Source organism: Varanus komodoensis, unplaced genomic scaffold (genome assembly GCF_004798865.1).
Source record: "Varanus komodoensis strain SLA01 unplaced genomic scaffold, ASM479886v1 scaffold5, whole genome shotgun sequence".
Lineage (NCBI taxonomy): Eukaryota > Metazoa > Chordata > Lepidosauria > Squamata > Varanidae > Varanus > Varanus komodoensis.
The window spans coordinates 36,421,994-36,445,753 of NW_025336087.1; the positions used below are offsets into that span (position 1 = coordinate 36,421,994).

The window sequence follows — 23,760 nt, forward strand, 5'->3', positions numbered from 1 at the left end:
ACAGGAAAGTTATGATGTCCTCTAAACAACCTGTAAAGAACTGTGAGTAGGGAATGATAAGTACACAACAAACGCCTTGGGTAGGAAAGCTCAATATCTTTTGATTTACCCTTGATGCACAAAAGTCCTATTTTCCATTGAAGTTTTCTTTGTTCATCAGCTTTCAAAGTGCTGCAGGAAAGTTTTTGAAAATAGTCTTAAGCACAATGAACTCTGCACTGGATCGTACTTAATGTTTAAAAAGTGTAATTCTTTTGTGCATCCTGAACATTATATGAAATATATACCAAGTGCTTTAAAACGCCTTTGATAGTCACATGCAACTAGGAGATCCTAAATGGCATTCCTGCATTGTAAAATGTGAATCTTTACGTTGCACAGTGTCAACTGACTCTTTCCTAACACCTGCACAAGAGACAGGAGCAGATACTCCCAAATGCAGCAAGTACTGTAGGTCAAGAGCCCTTGATAGGGTGGAAAAACAGAAATGACTGAACATTTCTATTTCATCATAACTAGTTTTTCAGTATTGGTAGCTGACTGAAGGTGAATTTGCATATAGTTTTGAATCCTTGTGCTTAATACTTGAAGGCTCACATGACAGGAAACTGCTTACATGAGTTGTTATTTAATGCATCATCTGCAATTCACTTCTTATCATCTCATCATAACATAAGGGATCCAAGCTGCTAGTGATCAGCTTGAGATGCACAGTGTTGTCACTTACATGGATGTTCTTATTGTGAATGGGGCAACATTGGGAAGAGCTATAAAACAGCCACTCTGCTAAATTTATCCTTGCTATTGGCTTAGGAAACAATAGGAAACAGCTCTAGATACAGCCTATATATAGAATTTATCTCCAAATAGCTCACAGTTCATTAATGAAGCTATTCTAAGGTATGCTATGCTGACATGAAAGGGCTTGCCCCACCCTGGATGGGGTATAAAAAATGTTATTCCAGCAACCATGTTAATGAGAACCCTACAGATGTTCAGCAGTTTTGGTAACAATTGTTCGTTCTGCACAGGCTGCCTGAAGGTTTCTAGGAGAAAAGCAACCCAAATAAAAGGTTATCACAGCATGAATAATTGTTGCAGAGGAGTTTCTTCATTTAACCACTTGAGTCCACCTCTGCCACTAGTGACAGTGTTGCAAGGAAGATTACCCCCTTTCAGACTCTGCAAAAAATGCACACTTGATTATTTAGGTTTAATATGAACAGTGTAAACACTGTTCACCCAGACAAATGAACAAGTCATAGACAGTTACTTCATCTTATTTGGACTGAAGCTCAATTTATTTGGCCTCATGCAGTCCTGAATGGGGTTCAAAACACTAAGCACCTCAATTCTGTTAGATGACAAGAATAAGTATAGCTGGATGCCATCGGTATATTGGTGATAGCTCAGTCCACATCCCAAGATAACTTGGGATACCAGTGTGCCAGAGTGAGAGTCAGTGTGGCGTAGTGGTTAAAAGCATGGGAATGGGACTCAGGCAATCTGGGTTCGAGTCCCCGCTCGGCCATGGAGCCAACTGGGTGACTTTGGGCCAGTCACAGACTCTCAGCCCAACCTACCTCACAGGGTTGTTGTTGTGGGGACAAGGTGGAGGAGGAGAATGATGTAAGCTGCCTTGAGCCCTTTGTAGGAAAAAGGCAGGCTATAAATTGAAAAAAAAAAAAAAAAAAACTAACTTTACCCAGCACTTCACACAGATGGTAAAAACCAGAGGCAACAAAATGAAGCTGAATTCGGTAGAAATTCTGCAGAATATGCACAGTAGACCAGTACAATGGGGATTTCATTATTTTCTGGTTGGTGATAACTCAGAAAAGCAATCTGTTAATCAAATTCCATTAACTACTGATAGTCTTTGGGAAACTGCTGGTTTTCTCCCTTCTTCCATTCATGTTCGAGTTAAAGCCCCTTCTTCTGTCCCTCCCATTCCTCTGTTCGTTTGCCACTTGCTGCTAGTGCCATCAGGTTCAACAGTGCAAATACTGTGTGCTTGTCTGTGCACAATAGAAGTCATGTGAAAGAGCCCTTGTTGCTGTACCCTGAACTGAGAGGTCCCCTGGGATGCTAGTGATCCCCTATAAAGGTTTTTGCATACTAATTGTAGCTAGGTTGAAATGCTAAAAATTTATTTCTTCAAAAAATATACTTCAAGGGCATATTAGGACAGAAAAGGGCTTTTGGTTCACATGCTGTTGATTTTGAGTTTTGGGAGAAAGGGGCTTTCACTGGCTGGCAGGCATCCATACTCCCCTCGCAGACAAAAGAGAAATGAGATACTGCTTTTATTGGATTGTCCTGCTGCAAATCAAATTCTCCATAGTCATTCCAAAATGAAAGAACAGTTTTAGCTTGCATAGTTTGAGCAATACCGTTTGTTATTGTTTGTGCTATAAGGCATGCATGGTTTTTCCTTATCAGTGTCTACAAACAGGGCTTTTCACTGTGAAATGGCAGGAAAATTCTCACCAAAGAAATGAATGAGCAGCAGTGAGAGGAGGCTGATTGGAAATCTGACAATATGGAATTGTTCCTGTAACATGCATATTGTTTTTATGATGGAAAACTGTGAAACAGACCAGTCTTTCAGACAGAGTAAAGCTGGACTTTGTCATTGAGTTAATATCATCTTACCATCTTCTTGTAGAATTTTCAAACATCTTAGAAAAATGGTTTGATAGTCTGTCTCTTCATTTCTTCTCATCCAGTGTTCATTCTTTTGCATATAAATTCTGTAGGTAAAATTTACTGGTGCAACTTTTAGCCATTTTTAGCATACTGGATAGTAATTGAAGTCAACTCAGTTTTGAGTTTGACCAGTTTAAAATGACAATGTTAGGGCTGTGCTACATTTTTACTTAAAGCATCCAACAATGGCATGGCGAAAGACATAGCATTTTGCTAATCTAACAGTATAATCATATTTATGCAGAAATAATCCCCCTGTATTCAATAAATTTAACTCCCGGGCATTGTTCATAGGCCTAACTTGCATTGGAAAAGGTGCTTTTATGAAGTAGCTACATTAAATGGCATCACTACACATAATCTGTGACATTACACTTTAGCAATGCATTCGGAAAGCTGTATTACACTGTCATCTTAAGATGCTCAAGAAATTGTGCTGTGAATATTCCCGAAGACAGGAAATGAGCAAAGGGTATGCTGAAGTTCAAGGGTTCAAAAGCTTTCTGTCCAGTGTGATTTAATATATAATGAGAGCCCAACAGAAATTAGCTTTGAAATTAGAACTGTGAGGAGACAGAAAGACAGGGACCAAGCTGCACGATAGGCACAGTATTCATGATGTGATCTCCCAACTTTTCAAAGAGGGTGAATGCAGTTGCAAGGGCCTGGCAATTCATTTTGGGTAATGGCTCTCACTCAGGTTGCAGCCTTATAGGGGGCAGAGCTAAGAGGAAACCCTACACTCTGCCAAAAACCTTGGAAAACACTGTCTTGTGTTCAAAAATTGCGGGTCAACTCAAGAGCTGAAAACTGCTACTTATACATGTGGGTGAGAATAATGAGGTATAGAATAATGAATGACTTAGGATGCCATCCTGTACCCATTTTTCTGATAGTCAGTCCCATTGAACTCAACAGAATCATCTTATACATGCATAGGATTGCACTTTTAAGTGGCGCTGAATTTCCGGCTCGCCCACTGAGCCATATTGCCTGGCAATGACTTTGGTGTCTCTTCACCATAATGCTGGAGGCTTGGATTTGCTTAGCTCTAACGGGCCCAGTTAATGTGATTTGCTTTCCTTGCCTCTCATTATCAAAGGACGTCCAATAAGTCGTCTGCTTTCTTTCCCATCTTGCTTTTCACACTCCATGTTCTTTCTTAGGATCTATCCTATCTTATTGTACTCTATCTTCTTATTGCTTCCAGACACTGCACTCTTTATACTTTCAATGGAAGCTCCCTGGAGGAATGCGCCTGAGCACCAAGCACCCCATAGGGTCATACGGCTGGTTCTCTCTCTCTCTCTCTCTCTCTCTCTCTCTCTCTCTCTCTCTCTCTCTCTCTCTCTCTCTCTCTCTCACACACACACACACACACACACACACACACACACACAGGTGGGGGGAAGCAGGTAAAATATTATTTCTGTGACTTAGCTGGGTTCATATTAGAAAAGTCTGAAACTTCTGTAAAAAATCCATTCTTTGATTGGATTGTTTCACATTTGATGTATCTTTTCTTGTTCTAAAACTTATTATATGATATTGTCAAACTGTTTCTATCTATTCTTTCTCTGGCAAACCTATTATAATTTGAGTTTGTTCCCTGAAGTGTATTTTGGATAAAACAGATAAAGGTGATGAGATGTAACTGAAAAGAAGCACAAGGTGTAACATGGAAACACTCATACAAAATATTATCTTTTTAGCCAGAGAGTTGACATTCATATAAACTCAAGGTTGATTGAATGGACACAGAAGATAGATCAATGTAATTTGAGCTGGACAGAAAACAAATTAAAGCTGTCTCTTTCAGCTGGGGAATCAACACACCACATTGTCAGCGTTACACTGAAAAAAATTGTTCACAAAGCTGTAAGACTATTGATAGATCTGTTTGTTTCAGAATTTATAAAGGAAAGGGTGACAGTTAAAACCCTCATAAATGCAGCTTTGTGGCTCTTGGTAATCCCACCGAGAAGAAATTCTTTGCTCCTGAAAGGGGTTTGCTTCTTACTGTTACTACTACTTTGTTAAAAGAACAACTAGTTCGCTAAACGCCTATCATCTGGAAAGGCCCTAAGTGAATGTTGTATCTCCACAACTGAGTCGTATTGCACAGGCAGACTCCCATCACACGCAGGTATGCCTGGCCCCTTTTAGACAGGAAAAGCTGCTTCCTGAGGTATCTGGAGGGCAGGAGAAAATGCAGCCCTCCGTATTGCCCTGCTGCCAAGTCACCCTTCAGCAGCAATGCTTCTCTCCTCCCAGGAAGCACCTGTGCTCTTCCACTGAATCCTCCACTAGGGATAGGCAGTCAGCCTTCAGCTCACCTTGGAAGCACTTGGGACTTTTCAAGTGTTGCAGCTGAATACTTGACAGTGTTTTGAGTACTCATCAGGAATACCAAACAAAAACCAAAAAACCTTGTTGAGTGCTCACTATTGCTCTCTCTCCCACTTCTTTCTTTCTCTTCCTGAGAGTGAATGGATGTAATGGGCCAGACAGAAGCAGAGGCCCTGCTTGCAACTGGCTGCGTTTGCACTCGGAGTCCATTTGGCCTACTGCACCCTTCGCTGCAGGTGGGACCTTTCCTTATTTTAAAGAGCAAGTGCAAGGGCTCGCACAACACATTAACCCCTCCTGAGAATTTTAGCAAGGAATGTGGTCCGACAGCTGATCAGGCAAAGCAGAGGGCTGTGTGCTTTCCCCACTCTTCCTCCCTTCTCCTTTCTCCCCAGTCCCGCTACAGAACCATGGGGATACCGAGGAGGGCAAAACGAGAGGGCTAAACGGCGGCACTTTCGACAGCTGTCCTCTGCTTCTGCACACAGTACTCCTGCCAGCGTGAGCTGTTCCCCTCTTCAAACTGGGTGGGGAACTTGGAGCAGGGATGTGGGGGGAGAAGGAAGGGCAATTCTGTGCTCGCCTTGAAAACCCAGCACAAGATGACCTCATGCTCGGCTGCATGTGCCATGGCTGACCTGTGTGGCCCTGCCTGACGCTCAGCTGGGTCATCGAGGGTGGGTGACTGTGGGCCAGGAAACTGCGCTCTGCCATTCTCCCCAGGAAGACCCAGCTGAATATGCTCCCTGCCTCCGGCTAAGCAGCACAGAGGGTGTCTGTGTATTATTGCAGTGGCAACTTGCCACAGCTGGCCAGTGAAGCATCAGGGTGCATTCAGAGAGCTTCCAGGAGTAGTCCCAGCTGAAGGCACCACCCTGGCCCACACTCTCATGCCTTCACATGGCATGGGGCCTGAGGGAACACAGCACCCCGAAGTGGAAAAGGGAGCAGGCGTCTACTGCCTGCCTCTTTCCAAGTCCCACCTGGAGCTGGAGAAGGTGGCACAGGGCAGGCACTGTAGCAGCTTGGCTTGCACCCCTCTCCTAAGATGCCCACAGGGCAGGCCACTGAATGGCATCCCTCCTGCCCAGTCCGCCCTGTCCCTGCTGGGCAGAGAGCTGCTGTTATTACCTCCAGCAGTTGTGCTGGCACCAGGCAGGATGCAGTGCCTTGGCCTCATTTCCTCTCAAGATGGTGAGGCCAAGCAGCTGGTTCTTCTGAGGGGCCCTCTTCCTCAGGGCCCAAATGGGGATGGGTTAGGGTGCATGGAGAATCCAGCAGCTTCGCCTGAAGCAATCGCTCTCTCCCTCCAGCATCAGCAGGAACCTGGAGCAGCTGATCACAGCTAGAGCCCCTCAGCCAGAGCAGGACTTTTAATTTTTGACCATGGCTTATTGTGTCATCTGAACTCAGTCAGGTTCTGTTCAGTGAAGCCCAATTGCTATGACACCTATTTGAGGACTAGATTCTGCTGAAAAACCTGGTGTTGAGGATCTTGTTTCATTTAAGATGTCACATTCCAAAAACTACTGAGCAATGTTAAATGATAGCAGGCATTAGGAATGCAAGATAACAGTTATTTAGCTAAAGAAAAGTACTCAGAAAAGCAACAACTATACACTTGTCTGCCTAAGCAGGGAGTGGCTATCTGCCACATTACAAAACAGTAGCTGAAATTTATTAGAGATAAGTGAATTTAATACCATTTAATTCAAGCAGTACATGCCCTGGAAAGCAGAGATGGAACGAAATATAGAAAAGATATTAAATGAAAGCTAGATTTTAAAGGAGACAAATGTACCATGAAGCAAGGGAATGTAAAAGGCTTTGGAAAATGAACTGTGTATATGCCTGACTTACAAAAGGTTTTGCATGTATAGCTTAACTTTAAAAAAGGAAAGCAGGAAAGATAGGAAGAGGGGGTTTTCAGGACAGTGGTTTGTGATACATAGAGTTCAAGAAATAGCTGTGCTATGGAAGGGCAGACTTTATATCGCAAAAATCTGGGATTTGAAAGCAAATGAAGATTATGGGCTGGGTGGCAGAGTGAGTAGCTAACTAGGCAGAGGGATAGGAAAAAGAAGGTGATCTGAATGGGAAAGAGAACAAATTTGGGATTAAAAAAATGGTTTCAGCATCAGCACTTATGACAGCACAGGGATTGCAAAACACTAGGAATTTGACAGCAGATCAAGATGTGTTTTTTTGGATAAGGACAGAATGAGCCACAGAAAGAATGAGAAGCTTCTGCAGTAAACCAGGTGTAGCAAACCAGGCTTTAGATAAGTGGCAAAATATTTAGGGAAAGACAGAAAACAATAGATGACTTATAGTTTCCCTATGGATCAACTAAAGGAAATTACAAAGAATGTATGTCTTTGACTGATTGTGGGGTGGGAGATAGAAAGAAGGGGTAATAGACACCCCAAAATTATTTGTGTAAGAGTGGGGTTCTTTTCTAGGAAGAAGAAGAATTTCAGATATGATTAGCTATAGGTTATGTGGACAAGTCTGAGTTAAATAATTGAAAGGAAGACAAAGATAAGATTCCTGTTTCCTGAAGGATCATCCCAGCTGTTATTGAGGCTCTTGAGAAGTTTAAAAAGGCGTCAGTTTTAGAATAAACTGACCGGCAATGTTTTTTCTACAGGCTTAAGCAAGAGGGCAAAATTAGCATACTGGTGGGAACCGGGGACATGATTTATACCTTTTGCAAATGATATTCAGGCAGGGATATGGAAAGGTATGGAAATTAATTTGGATACAATTAGATTGCATAAAGGTCATGCAAACCGTGTGCGCGCTGAATGCTCCTTGCTTGGATCCTATTACGGCAGAATTTCTCCTTTCCATGCCAGATTGGACCTTCTTTCTTCAGATACAGGCTACTGTTCCCAAAACAGCAAAACAGAGAGCAGCAGTAACATGAGGATCCCAGCCACCCTGGTCTCCTGCATGCACTTGCGCGCGCGCACAAGCAAGAGATTGAGAGAGCCTGCCCACCTCGTCTCTTTCTTTGAGAACAGCGTTAGAACAAGACATGGGAGATGGTTGCTGCTGTAAGGATCTTTGCTGCTCTCCTGCTGTGGCTTTGCTGTAGCGGGGGAATGGCACTGGTGTGGTGGTGGCAGTGGCGTGATCCACAGTGGCTACCAATCCCAGGCCACTGACTGATTCACCTTCCCATTCCTGTTACAGATCATGTAAGACAGTCAAAAGTGAGGGAGTGATTTATTGAACAACGACACACACCAGGACAACACTTAATTCCTGCAGGGACAACACCAGTATAAAAAAGCGAATGTTCATGAAGCTAGTGTTTGCTTAAATACAACCACATTGCTTTCACTGGTTGACTACCTGTTAGACTATGAGGGTAATTCAGGTCTTTATTGTATTACTTAACATCAATATACAATCAATAGCATGTCAGAGGGGATTATCGTGAATCGTATTTGTGTACCATCCCAAAGCTGAAGATGACTTTAAAGAGCCCAGCTGCCATCAATGGTGTACCTTTATTCTCAAATCTCCAGGCTCAACAGATCAAAATTTGAAACAGCAACATGCTTGCAGTTATTTTTCTCACAGGATCTGGCAGATACAGATGAGAGCTGAAATGATATCCCTCGACACAATTTGTGTTGGATATGTCAAATGCTCAGAGAAGCCTTTAAGTTTTTTATTAGCTCCTAAAAGCCAGAATTGAATTGACAACTAAAACGAATGTAGTCAGTCATCCCAGGAAGAAGATGACCAGGAAATCAAACCAAACTTGAGCTGGCTTTTCCTTTTAACCTAACCAGAACTGAATCTCAGTCATTATCAAAGAGACCATTCTGTATGCCCAAAATATTATGGAGGTTCAGTTGATGGCTTTCACTATTTGCATGACTATCTGCATCAAACACTTTGAGTTTAAACACTTTAAAACAAACCCTTTATACTAATATTAAAACATCACAACAATGTTATCTGAGAGCTGCATCAGATGGCCTTTGATGGATTGACATGAGATGATCACAGACTTAAACCCGGGAAAACGCACCACAAATTGTATCCTACAGATAAACCACATTCAGAGTTTCCTATAATCATAATTTTCTCTGTCTACCATTTCCTTTTTGTTTAAACTAACATAAAAACCCATTTCTACTCTTTCTGAACAATATTTAAGTAGATTTACAATCTAAAATATATTAAAGGTTTGGGAAAACATTCCAGGTCTTTTACACCTCATTCATAAATGTTCTCTTTTCTTCCTTTACATATTTCAAAATCCTTCTCCAAAAAACCCAACAACTCAGATTCTTAAATAAAAATGCTTTACACTCAACAAGAAAGAATGAGAAATGTGCCCATGAGTAGAAAGCATACCATGAACAAATAAAACTGAGTAGAATGCTAACAAAAGCTTCTAGAGAAAATCTTGAATGAAAGAAAGTGTACTGTGCAAAAATGTACTATGTATTTCTGGAATCCATTAGAAAAATAAATTAATAGAAACTATTCACTGAGATATATATATGCAGAGAGAGACAGAGAGAGAGCGCGCAATAGAAGCAATGCATTTATTACTGCAAAGTTTTTCATAGGTGGGACTTCATAAAATTTGGACCTTAATATATTTGTTAGTCTTGATTTGCAGCCACCAAAGTGAAGGTTTTTCCAAACTGACAGCTCCTAGCAGTATCAGTTAAAAGCTATCCAACTTGCACTATCATTCATGAAATGTGAAAACATCCCAAGAATGAAGCCATTGATATTAAAGCTAAGGTTGTCTCTTGAAGATAGATTTTGTTTCCTGGGATTTTTTTCTCCACACAAAGATGTCATTTGTCATTGAGCTTCAGAGAGCATTAATAATTTCCCTTTGTTGCTGTTGCTGGTAAACTTGTACTATCTTAGAGTTCTATGCATTTTAATATTGTTTATATAATATAATATTCTTAATCCCAAAGGCATATCTTTCACTGGAGATGCTGTAAGCGAAATGTTAGCTCTTCCATATTTTGCGTGAAGTCCTGAATTTGTTCTACAGAGGACTAAAGCAATATTGTCCTCAAATTATTTGAATGTTCAAAAAGAAAGAAAGAAAGAAAGAAAGAAAGAAAGAAAGAAAGAAAGAAAGAAAGAAAGAAAGATGTGAATAAAAGTTTAATGAGATTTTTAATTTTCCTAAAATATACTTTTGTTTTGCATGGATTCAAATGCTTCCCATTAAATTTTCAAATCATTACTTGATGACTTTACTAGAATATATCATTAAAAATTGTGCTTTTGTTTGCTTAATATTTATTTTCCCTGAAAACCAAAGTGGCTTCTTTCCATTTATAATGTGGTTCCCCTTGACCTCATTTAAGCATTCTTATATGACTGGCAATTTACTACTTGATTTAGTAGAAATTAGTCTTGGCTGCCCTTCTCCTTCTCTTCTCTCTGACCTTGGAACAGCTATGGCAGTTGTTGGGGTATATATTCTGATTAACCCCTTGATTGATCATCTGTAACCTGAAGGTAATCATTATAACAAGATAATCATTATACCAGACATACTGCTTCCAACAGATCAACAGCTGTGCAGTTTCCATATGCTTTTAATATTTCAATATTAAGCGATAAAGCAATGTTTCAGACATAGAATTTCTAAGCACACTTACACAATTTTAGAAATCATAATTTTCATTGTAACTATGCTCATACCTCATTTCAAGCAACTTCAAGGAATTATGCTTGGCAGATCTTTTCAATTCTCCATCTTAGACCATTTAAATTAGAGGCCAATCAATATTTGATGAAAAACAATCTGACTTGCCTTGCACACGAATATTATTTGCTTCCAGTAATCATGTGTGTTCCTACAATGGCCATAATCTGCTTCTTGGATTAAAAAGGTACTGCAAAAAGAGATTGGAAGCTTTCTTTACTTAATTTGTAAGCAGAGGGGAAAATCAGAGTTTTGTGGCCCCTTAAAGTCTAATAAATCTCTAAAGTGCCAACAAAGATTCTTTGTGGTTTTTGCTGCAGCAGGCTTACATGATTACCCCTTGAACGTAATTTATGAAGTCTGACATTAGTATTTCTCTTTCTGTAAATACACAATTTCAGTGGAAGTTAGTATACTGTAGCAGCTAAAAAAAGTCCTTATGTTTCTCAGGAGCCTTACACATGTATCTGCAGTATGGAGATACAAGAATGTTGCGCAGTAAGAATTATCAGAAAATGAATATGTCAGAAACAAAAGTGCTATATAAATGTTAAGTCTCACTATTATTATAGGGCAGAAGGCCAGGGAGTGGAGCGCCTTCCTGACTGATGCATTCATGGTAAAATGAAGTTCTTGCTGCATCTTCCAACCTAATAGTGAAGATTTTAAGTTAGCTGGGAGCAGAGCAGAGTAACTCCCGCTTCTGTAGAAAGCAAAAATGGAAAGACCTCTCAGGCATGGCTCTGCATCTTGCTGAACAGCAGGATGACTCTTTCACACTGGTATATTTTGTTTTTGGGGGGAGGGTGTGCAGGGAGGCTAAAACCCCTTTTCTTCCTCTCTTAGGTTTTTCTTGTGTTCTGGGTTTGGCTTCTGTGGTGGGGAGGGATGAAAAAGCCAGGCAGGGCTGCCTGTTCTGCTGCTCAAAATGCCTCATCGCTAAAGAGTTAGTGACAACTGCTCCTTCTTTGGATGTGGCAAGTAAAGTTTGCTAATGGTGGAAGAAAATGATCCTCTGTGAGCAGTGGCCATTTTCTGAACCCAAGAAATTTCTATGCAGTGTTGGCAGGGGCATCCATATCAGGGGTTCAGCAAGGCCTGATAAAGGATACTGTTCCATCAGCCTTGGGTGCTTCCAAGGGGACAGGGATGCCAGTTCTGGGCAAAGAGGGCATCCTGCACTTAAGCAAGCTGATGGTCCACGAAGCAGCCATGGCCCCAGCCTAATAGCTTGCATAGGAGTCTCATGGTTGCAAACAAAAGGGACAAAGATGCTACAGTCCTTCATCATACAGCCTTTCTTCTTCCTCACCCCACCACTGTCTCTGCTTCATCCCCAAGCTGTGAAAAGTTGTCCTGCATTCAGAAAGCCCATCTTACAGTGGAAATGTTCAGACACACAGTGAGGCAGGTTAATATCAGCAATAGTCAGCCATGCTCAGGGAATGTCTGAGCATGTCATAGCCTCAAGACCAACAGTGCTTCAACAGATGACATAACAGTTATATGAGCAAGTACTGTCTCATCTGCATTAATGCTGTGGAAAATGTGGAATAGCATGCACTTGCTGGGGCAACTTTGAGAATGGTTAAACTCTATCAGTATGACTGGTGGTGGGTTGCATGAAATAAATCACTTCTAGTCATTGATAAGAAAGGTAAAAATAAAAAGAGCTGCATTTTCTGAGCTTCATTTTATTGCATGGTACCATGCGATACCATGGAAAAGGTAACAGCGTTCGGTGGAAAAGGTAACAGCGTTCCATGTGCCTTGGTGTTTAGTCACGCTGGCCACATGAGTGGCCAGACAAAGCTGGCTCTTCTGCTTACAACTGGAGATGAGCACTGGTCCCAGAGTCAGACACAACTAGCACGTATGTGTAGGGGAACCGTTACCTTTAATAGGTTGACTGTAGTTAGAGGCACTGGACTTTACTTGTGCCTAGTACAAATCCACCCCAGATATGAATGTTCTGCCTTTTATTCCATATCAGTGCTGTCCAGTGACTAGCTCTTCAATTCTGAGTGGTTTGTTCAGACATTCCAAGACATTCAAGTTCATTTTTTATCTTTCCTTGGAGAAGGTCTGAAGCAGTCTTATTCCTCTTTAAAAGCGATTGTAATCTGAGCACTCTAGGAGGTGTTATGAAAAATTAGTCTGATCTCTGTGCTAAGTCTTCAGGGAAGATACATGAGAAGAAAACAAATATCTTAAAACATGTTAGTTTCTGAGATTGATTAAGCATAAGCATGTAATTTTCTTATAATATAATCCATTATATATCCATTATATATCCATTATATATCCATTTCTTATAATATAATCCATTTCTTATAATATAATCCATATAATCCATATGCATTTAAAATTTCTGATTTGTGTGAATAATCATAAGACTTTCTCTAGTTTTAGAGGTAAGATGTCCAAATTGAAATGCACATGATATGTGATTGTTGCATGTTTATATAGCATAGTGTACAGAAACAGATGTGCAACTTGACCAGACTAGAAAAGGAGCATTGCAAAAGCTTGTTTTGGACTGTAAGACCCTATCAAATAATGGTGCTTTTTGCCATATAGACACAATGATCATTCTGTTGTACATTGCAAATCATAAAGCCATTAGAGGACAGTCCTATTCAAGGGGAAACTGTCATAGCCACATAATCTACAATTTTAAGATATATCTGGGTTACTAATCATATAAATGGGAAATGATCCTTAAAGGAAGCTAGCCTCTTTTGTTTGTGTAGTCTGAATGATTTAGTCCTGTGCCAGAGTAATTTTCACCCTGAGGAGATGTCTTAAGTTCTTTTTGTCTCCTCCAAGAAAAGTAGGTCTGTTCTCTGGCTGACTGCTCTGCCTTGGGAGCAGGCAATGACAACAATAGCTGTCAGTCACTAAGTGCACATGATCAGCCAGCACTTAATCTCAAATGTGGCCATGGAGCTATTGTTATCGGTACAACATGAAAATAAAAAGCAGATGCTCTGAGCATATGTTTAGCAAATTCCCAGTGAACCCAGTGTGACCTTTTTATGGGTTACATGTACTTTTTCCCATCGGAGAAAAACTACCCTGTTTATTCTTTTTTTGGAAGTGAACAACTAAGAAATTTTGCAGGAAATGTAGTCATAGGGCTTTTCATACATACATTTTACAAAATGATGCCTTTGATTCAGTTTGCCATGGGTACAGCAACAATGCACAGAGGGCCTGCCATAGGGTAAAATGGAGCCTTCTTCCTTGAACTTGGTGTGTGTGGATGCATAAAGGTTCAATGGGTCAGGTCAGTACAAGGAATGGAAGATGTACGCAAGCTGCCTCTGCCCATTGGCTGAACAGAGGGATGATGGGATGGCATATGGGTCCCATGTACATGGCCTGGTGTTGTCCATTCCCTTTGACTGATCAAAAGGGAAATCAAAAGCTCATATTTCCAGTATTTTGACTCATCATAGAATCATAAAATAATAGAGTGGGAAGGGGCCATGAAGGCCATCAAGTCCAACCACCTGGTGTTGTAGGACATCATGATACACCATTCCACTCAGGGGTCTGTCCAGTTTCTTTTTGAATGTCTCTAGTAAACAGTTCAGTACAATTCCCTTACCTGTTTTGTTTTTTTCATAAAGGAAAATGGGGCAATCCACTTTACCGCCAACTTTCACAGAGTTACAGCATTTAATTATTGGAGGATGTGTGGTGACATGTAACCCCTTTGTAATTTTTCCTTTCTGCTCAGCATGTGACAGTTACCACTGGGGACCCCACTGCACCAGTCGTTGCCAATGCAAAAACGGAGCTCTGTGTAACCCCATCACCGGAGCCTGCCATTGCTCTGCTGGATTCAAGGGATGGCGCTGCGAAGAGCGCTGTGACCAAGGGACATATGGAAATGACTGCCACCAAAAATGCCAATGTCAGAATGGCGCCACTTGTGATCATGTGACCGGAGAATGTCGATGCCCTCCTGGATACACCGGAGCGTTGTATGCAACACCTGTGCTTGTCATGTGTGGAATAGCAGCAGATTTCATAGTTACCTTTCCTGTCTTGTTGTCCCTCATCTGTCCTTATGATTTTATGTGACTGTTTTACGCAAGGGTCATAGCTTAGTTGGGCTGGAACTTTCCTCCCAGATGAAAGCCCAGAATACTAATTTGTAGACAACAGATAAGCAACCAAGCCTTACGGAACCTTTAAAGAATAGCAAATACATTATAGCATAAATATTCCATACAGGTAGTGTTATCTTTAAAATGGTTAATTCATGTGTCTAACAAATTGGCCTCTGGTGCACAAACAGTTGTGCCACAATGAGTTTTGCTGCTGCTGGAATTTTTTGCAACTATTTAACAACAAAGCAATGTGTCAGTGAGCACGAGAGGCTTCCAGCCCACCATGCTCCTTCTGGCTGAGTGTGCTGTCATGACATGTTGGACTTGAACCAGAGAGATTCAGCTGCAAATCTCCGCTCTATGATTAATCTCATTGCATGGCATTGAGTGATCACTCTCCTTTTTAGCCTAACCTACCTCGCAAAGTTGTTGTGAATGGGGGCAGGGACCAGTTCTGAGAATTGAAGTGTAGCAGATTTTTCTGCCGCTGTGCAAAAGAGTATTACTTGCTGGAACAATTTGACAGATGACTGACTGTTGTAGTAACTCATGTGAATGAATTTGTTAACAAGGCATTTCTAAAAGACAAAAATAGGGGCAGGGATCAGGAAGCAGGTAGAATCCATTGTAAATAGGAATAGCTTGACCATATGCTATTTTGTACATACTTTCAGGGTGGCTCAGCCAGAAAAGTAAATAAAACTGATTGCCTCAGGTGCATATCCTCTGTTTGTTCGTGTGCCCTGAAACCCCTGTGTATGAATGTGAAGAAATGCTCGGTTCCTCTCCAAGGCGCTGCTAGGAAAACTTTGGCTTGAGCTGCTCACATGGATTGTGATAGGCTGCTTCAGAGCCTTCTTTCATAGTCTGTGGGCAAAAGGCCCAAAAGCCAACAGAGCCCAAAAGGGGTTCTGCAGCGGTGTGTGTGTGTGTAGGGGTGCTTTGTTCTGTCCACCCTGACCCTCAAGAGGACTGAGGGGAAATATTGAGGCAGAGGAGAGGAAAGGAGGTCCCACAGGAGGACTCATCAGTGAGAAGGGGAAAGGAGGGGCACTATTTCTCAAGATGTGCCCAAAGATTTGTTGGGCTCCTTGTGGGTAGGGCAGCTTATAAGCCACATTGCATTAGCTTGCCTGCCTACTGAGTCAGAGAAAAGGCAAGAGAGTAGAAATCCAGCTCCTCAAGGAACCCAAGTAAGCCCAACATACAGTCCCTCAATGAGGTGTCAACATTTTCCATAATATACACTCAAAATTCTGTGAACGATTCTGGAAGTGGATGAGGGAACCCTACAAATTAAGCTAATGCTATGAATAGATTTTAAACCTTTTAACATAGCTCTGTTATTGATTATTTATTTATTAAAAGTTTTGTATGCTGTCCTATTATACAAGATCTCAGGACGGCTTACAATATTTAAAAAGACAATTAAAACAATTACAATAAATAATAAAACAGAACAAAACAATAAATCACAAAATAAACAGAGCGACTAAACATAAAAACTATTAAAGTTTAAAATATCGTTTAAATAAAAAGGTTTTGGCCTGGTGCCGAAAAGAGTATAAACTTGGCGCCAGGTGTACCTCTCTGGGAAGTACATTCCAGAGTCTGGGCGCCACAGCAGAGAAGGCCCTACTCCTAGTTGATTACCTTTTTACCTCTCTTAGAGAGGGTTCCCGGAGTAGGGCTTCTCTCATAGATCTTAAGGGGCATGAGGACATATAAGGAAGGAGACGTTCCTTCAGGTATCCTGGTCCCAAGCCGTTTAGGGCTTTATAGGTCAAAACCAGAACCTTGAATTGGGCCTGGACTTCAACTGGAAGCCAGTGGAATTAATTGAATTAGAGTCAATACATTGGTAGGAGACTGGTGATGTAGGCCAAATCCCTTGGTTTTTACAGATTAGCAATATTGTCCATCATCTATATCCTCATCCTTTCTGCAACTTTCTGTTTTCCATTCCTAAGCTGAAAAATTGTTGGTTAATATTGGTTGGTTAATACTTTTTTCAGCTGTGAGGATCTCTGTCCCCCTGGCAAGCATGGACCACAGTGTGAAGAACGATGCCCGTGCCAGAACGGGGGAGTGTGTCATCATGTAACTGGAGAATGCGCCTGTCCACCTGGCTGGATGGTAAGCCCACTCTTTGCAATGGCAGAGCATCAACTACTGTGACCGAGGGTGAACTTTTAATCTGAATGACAGCCTGGCATCAGGCATGAAAACAGGAAATGTGTCACAACAAGGGAACAAAGCCAAGCCATTACAAAAACATATGGTATTCCATGTGCACCTTTATAGAAGAATCTAAACAGACTTTCAGAGAACAGGAAAGGAAAATGCCTGCTTTCTGTCCCACACAGGATGAATTAGTTGAAACTCTAGCAAGGCTCAGACAGGTATTTACTTAGATGTTTCTGCTCTGGTCTTCTAGCCATATACTAGTTCCTGTCTGCATCGGATGGATATTCTGCTATTATATTACTAATTTTACATATTTTAAAAGTCTGAACAAGAGCCAAAAATACAGTTTCCCTAAAGATTCCATAATGATTCCATCCGAATACTTCTCTAGTTCAGGACTTGCCAATTTGTGACCTCAGCTTTTTGTCCCTACCTGAGCTGTTGTCTTAGTTTCATAGCAGTTGTGCCATGCAACATTACTGGTTTAAACAACACTTGCTGGAAGACATCTTATCTTGAGCAATGGGACTGAGCAGGATCCATATAGCAGATCTTCTATTATGAACTTTAACCCCAAAGCATGTTAAACCAACACATAAAGCAGAAAGAATTTGAGATACTGAAAAGGTTTTTTGTTTCAGAATTTTTAATACTAACACATTTGTTTGCACTAACATGTGTGCAGAAACAATGCAGAACTGTTGGAATATCTAAATATTTACTGTTGCTTAGGAATAAAATCTAGGATTAAATATATTTTACAGCATGGATTTTTTTTTTCATTTTATAGCATGAAAATTCCAGTAGCTTATCAGCCTAACACTTAAGGCAGTTGTACATTGTACTGCACACTAAAAGCACCTGGCCTTTGAAAGATGCATTCAGGCTCTCTGGTGTAGGAACCTGCTAATCTTCTTGCTTCCTTCAAATTCACTTCAGCTTCTGCCCCTCTGCTACATCCCTGACATAAAACGATGGTTGTGTTTCCAAATAGGGCACAGTCTGTGGTCAGCCTTGCCCTGAAGGGCGCTATGGAAAGAACTGCTCCCAGGAATGTCAATGCCACAATGGAGGGACATGTGACTCAGCAACAGGTCAATGTCGCTGTGGTCCTGGCTACACAGGGGAACGGTAAGCTGATAACCCACCAATGGATGGTGCTGCTGCTACTGTGGACAAGGAAGGATGAAGAAAAACATAAAGGGGAAAGAAACTCACAATTAATTTCTTAATATTGGGTTTGTGTGTACTGGATCAGCCCAATCCGCATGTGTGTTGACACTCCCAAAGTATTCCAAAGGGTTGAGGCAGAGCTTTGCAGAAACCATGTTGATTCTTCTTCAGTAAGACTTGCCTCCCTATGTGCTTGACAGTTGTATTTTTAATAAATATGAGGGGTCTTCAAAAAGTTTCCACACTTTTATATTTTATATTTTAGAAATATATTTTATATATTTTTTGCTGATGGCATTTAAAAGTTAGAGGGACACTGGGAAAAATGCATCGCAAAGACAGGTGACTGTGTAGAGAAGTGATGTAATTTGTTTTTGAAATTCTTAATAAATAGAGTTTTTAAAAGTGCAGAAACTTTTTGAAGAACCCTCTTATTTCCACAAATGTAAGCTAATTGCCCAGTACTTTCCTGTAGCCTCTTATTTGTTTAAAAAACCTTGGCATCAGATATGAAAACTTATCTGAGAAAGTTATGTTTTTGTTAGATCAGCAATTTCACATTAGTATCTCAACCCAATGAATAGACCTTATTGATAAGGTCTAGAATGTCATATCTTGTTATTACTATTCGCCCCAGTTTAGCAGATGTCTTTTAAAAAATCAGTTCAGGCACAGGTATATACCTACTTCTTCCACAGTGAGGATGCAAATAATTAATTCAGCTTCTCTGCAAACTTCTTTTCCCCCTTTCCAACAACTTTAATTCCTTTGCCCAGAAATCCAATCCAATCCAATAACCTCAACTAGTTTCCTGTACCTAATTCATTTATTTATATTGCTAGTCTTGATGTTTCTAGCAATGTGCAGCTCAAATTTCTTTTGTGCATCACTTACTGCCTGCTTTCATTTCTCTTACAAAAGTTTGAGTTCTTTTTTGTTCTCTCCTGTTTTTGAAGGAAGTCTTCTTTCTTCTAATACCTTCCTTAGTGGCCTCTTCTTAGCTTGGTAGTACATATGGACTTGGTAGTTTCCTGAAGTTTTCAATAAAAGATATCTGACTCCCTGTGTTTTCCTTTTCAACTCTTTAAAAAAATCTCCTCATTATTAGGTGTTCCCTCTTTGGAAGGCAAAGATAAGGGTGTTGTACTTCTCTGGGCATTTTTCACTTACCCATGCATTATATTTGATAGCTCTATGGGCCTTGTTTCCAGTCTGTTCAACATTTAAATCTCACACCACATCCTCGGTGCCAAAGCATTGCCTTCCTCTGGTCCATTCCATGACCAACTGTATCTAAACATGTTCGTCTTGTGAAGAGACTTCTTTTTGTGAGGCTGCTCGAATCATTCATTGCTAGAATATTTAAGACTTCGCATTAATTCCTGATTTTATTCTTTGTATTCATTTCACTGAGGGTTTGGTTAGGGAAACTACAGTTTTTTCCTTTATTTTTGAACCTTGTATACCCACCTAGAGTGACTCTGAGGAGGGCTCTGATGCTTTTGAGATTTTTAGTTGGTTTGAGTCTATGCCATCTTTGCTTTGACAGAATCAATTATTGGGCTCACAGAAGAAAAGAAACCACAGTGGCTTCTTTTTACTTCGCCAAGCATGCCAGTCATACAGTACTCATTTCCGTGGTTACCCACACTGCATTCAGGTTAACCATGACTTCCGAACCCACTGATGGTAGGCAGTAGGGTATTTTCCAAACTACCCTGGAACTCTAGAATTAGCCATGGGTTGCTGGGTGTTATGGAAGCCACCTGTCTAACCCAGCAACTCGATTCAGAGAAACCCACACATAATACAGTTAATTATGGAAATGAGGCAGGGTGTATATGGCATTTGTGTCATGAGGGAAAAAAGTCACTGTGGCTTCTTTTCGTTCCCTGATTGTGTGAACCTGACTATTAGCTTTTCAGCTAACTGAATGTTGCCCTTTCTCTCTTAATATTTTCCATTTGGCCTAACATGGTATCAGGCATCATTTTCAGGGATGGAGGAGAGGAATTCTTTTCCGTTCTTTTCCCAGCTTTCCCATTATTAAAGTGTGTTTCATTGTATGTTTGCCAGACTTGGAATTCATGCCTGTTCCCTTTCTGCAGGAGAACCTCCCAGTGGATTCTTGTTTAGCTACTGAGTACTCTCCATTTATATTTTATCAAACTTTGCATACTGTCTGTGTTGTTTGAAAAGAATGTGAGCAGCTGTCCTTACCCTAGTCTCTTTTCCTAACCCTCAATTATCTCTGCATAACCATGTTTTATGTTATAAAGGGCCAAGATTATTGGCACAGGCTTTCTGGTGTATTTATGTTTCAACTGCAACAGGAAATATCACATTTTGCAAGTTTATTCATTCTGGATTTGATCCTGAAGCAAAGTGAAGGCACTTCTTTAGAGGAAAAATGCTCCTTGCATGCTACATCCTCTGTGTATTGTACAAGAAGCATTTGCTTAAGCATATTCTCAAAATTACATTTCTCATATCAAAATTGTGACAGAATTTGGAGATAGCTACTTTAGAAAATATGCTTTTTTGTTCTTAAAGCAGGACATATGAAGGAAATTCCCTACCAATTTACTCTGAGGAATATGGGGCAGCTACAGCCAGGGAAAAACAGGCCCACAGTTCAAATGAGATTAGGGTGAGGTATCTCCAATTTTAAATGGAGATACCAGGGAAAGGAAGCTGAGAACTTGCATGTGTGCAGTATTGACCACTTATCTATGTGTCTTTTCAATTTCTTTGTTCATACGCCATGTGTAGAATCTCAACATTTTCTACATTTCTCTAACTTGTCCAACTATCTGCAGCTGTGTGGCCTCTTTTTTGTTGGTTCTGTGGCTTGAGATTTCTGGAACAATTTGCTTTAAAATCATCTTTCTGTGACACACTTATTTCCTCTGGCAGTGTACTTATCGCTTGGACTATCTATGATAAACATGGTGTTGCCTTGTCCTGGAGTGTAAATGAAATGTTGTGAAGGATAAGAGCAAGTAAAACATAAATAAAATTAAAATTGACCACAGTTAGCAACTGCTTTACTAAAGTGTCAAAGATGGTTTATGGTACCACACTCCTGAGAAACACTCAGAAAAATCCTTTATGTCTTGCTTTGGACAGACTGGATGATTTTTGTTTTAAACCATCTACTCTACTCTAGTCTACTGAGTGCAAAGCTTTCAAAAATGTTAGCTGCTGTTTGAGTGATAAAGATTTTACAGTGATGCGATAACTTTGTGCAAATGGACTTTTAAAGCTGAACAGTGGATTTAAATAGGAACAACAATCTTTTAGCATTTATCCTAGTCTATTATTAAGAAATCCTTTTGCAGAGATTTGTCGTCTTCCTCTTGACTGTTTATAAAGTATTTGGTAGAACAGAATGCTTTATCTGTCACAGGAGCAATCTCAAGTTAGCATTTACATTGGTATTGTAATGACTGATTCAGTGGCTTGATACAGGACCATCACCCCAAACCATTCTCCTTGTGCTATTTCTGTGAGGATCTGCTGGATTTGTTCAGACCTGTTTTATCATGGCTTTTTATAAGTTACATTTTTCTCCTGGAATGTATATCAATGTGTGCTAAATTTACGGTACTGCTCTAGAGAGGAAGACGTGCTGTACTGGGACTTCAGCAAAAAAAGGAGCATTTCAGAGATGCTTCAGTCGCTCCCCTGCTCCTGCTCCCAATCTCGCCTTCTTTCACTTTCTGACTTGCAAATGCCATACCGCTGCTCCTTCCCCTCACTCTGTCTTTGAAAAAACATTTGCGGCATCTCTTCAAACCTTCCCAACCATCTTCTTTGCCCTGTTACTCAAGAAACAACCATGGGAAATGCATGTCTACTCAGAAGCAAATCAAATTATCTTCAATAACCTTACCCACAGGTAAATTATGTTGACTTTGATAGAGTTCACTCATGGGAAAGTCAAAATGGGGTGCTTTGGAGTGGAAGGAAATGGGGCTCCCTGGCTTTCTACTATGGACATTGGAAGGAAAGGAAGAAGCAGTACCTGCCACTTCTTCATGAATTTTTGTGTGGGAACATGAAGAGCTGTCTACTCCCCACCCGCCACAACTTTTCTAAAGGTATCCCTGCTCCTTCACACCTTGGCCTAGCTAATTGAGCTAAAAAACAAAAACAAGCAAACATACAGAAAAACAAATGAACCTTCGAGGGCCATTCTTCTGTACACCATCCCTTTCCCAACTCCTCTGGCTTCTCTTGCAATTGCTTTTGTGGATGACGCAAGGTCATTTTTTTCTACTAAGCTGTATTCATTAGCATGTTCCCAACTGTAGGGCATGTGCTTTGTATGACTATCATGCCTCTGCTCCGTCGTAAATGGAAGGATCCTTAGTGTAGACCTGGGCGAATTAAGAATTTTCTCTTCCTTTCTTGTGTGCATGCTGTTTCACAGAGCTATTTTCCTGCATGCAGCAAGGTCTACTTCATGCCCTTCACATCCATACAGTGGTGATGTGTATGCCTATACTTAAAATATGTCTTGTATTTCTTTAACAAGTTTATATACATGCCCCATTTGCACCTAGATTTATTTTGATTAGCACATAATATTAATAATAATTAATATGGTGAGGTTTTTAAAAAATGCACAAATTGCTGAAATCTAGTGGTAGCAAGGATACCCTCTTCTCCATGCTTGCTACCACTTCTTTCAATTAACCTACAGTCATTCTGTTAGTACTGTGTTGGAATGACATCTGCAGCTGGGCACACTGGGTTGTTTAAGGGTAATCAACAATAACAAAGTATGGGTTTAAGTTTTGGGTTGCTTAACTCTAAACAAGCCAGGATATCCAGATTCTAATGTCGCAATAACAAATGGAAGAATCATAGGTTGTTCAAGTTAGTATTTTAGTAAGCTACCACAAGAAGAAAAGGCAGGATACTAATGCTCTAAATAATTATGTTAATAGTTTTCAAACATCATCAGGACCACAGCCTAATCTGTTGTATAATCATGTTCTGGCTGCAGTTCTGGCAGCATAAGGTGAAGCAGTAGGGTCATGATTTCGTATTTTTCTTCCCGATTCTCTCACTAGGTGTCAGGATGAATGTCCAGTGGGGACTTTTGGAGTAGCATGTGCAGAGACCTGCCAGTGCATGAATGGTGGAAAGTGCTACCACATTAGTGGTGCATGTCTTTGTGAGCCAGGATATACAGGAGAACACTGTGAAACAAGGCTGTGCACTGAAGGTGTCTATGGTATCAAATGTGACAGAAGATGTCCTTGTCATTTGCCAAACACTCGCAGGTAACCTTCTATAACTTTTCACTTTCCTGTTACGAACTGTTTCACCAGCAGTCTTTGGATCAATTTTGGTAAGCCATGTAATAAGACTGAAGATGAACAAAAACAGGAAGCAGTATCTAGATGTCTAAAGATGTCAGTTGTAGTAGCTGCTGCTCACAAGTCTGGAGGGCTTTTAGTTCTGGCCTAATTTCTATCAGTTCTTGAAAAGATTTTGATTTTG

At 40.6% G+C, this 23,760-nt stretch overlaps 1 protein-coding gene across 2 annotated transcripts in view; it reads left to right on the forward strand.

The window, feature by feature from the left end:
* MEGF10 (multiple EGF like domains 10) overlaps positions 1-23,760 on the forward strand; it is a 74,680-nt gene that overhangs the window by 11,741 nt on the left and 39,179 nt on the right. For both annotated transcript variants that reach the window (XM_044446408.1, XM_044446409.1), the window contains exons 5-8: positions 14,511-14,757; positions 16,902-17,022; positions 18,068-18,204; positions 23,328-23,540. In XM_044446408.1, coding sequence (XP_044302343.1) covers positions 14,511-14,757; positions 16,902-17,022; positions 18,068-18,204; positions 23,328-23,540 — 718 coding nt within the window. The remainder of the gene's footprint in view (positions 1-14,510; positions 14,758-16,901; positions 17,023-18,067; positions 18,205-23,327; positions 23,541-23,760) is intronic.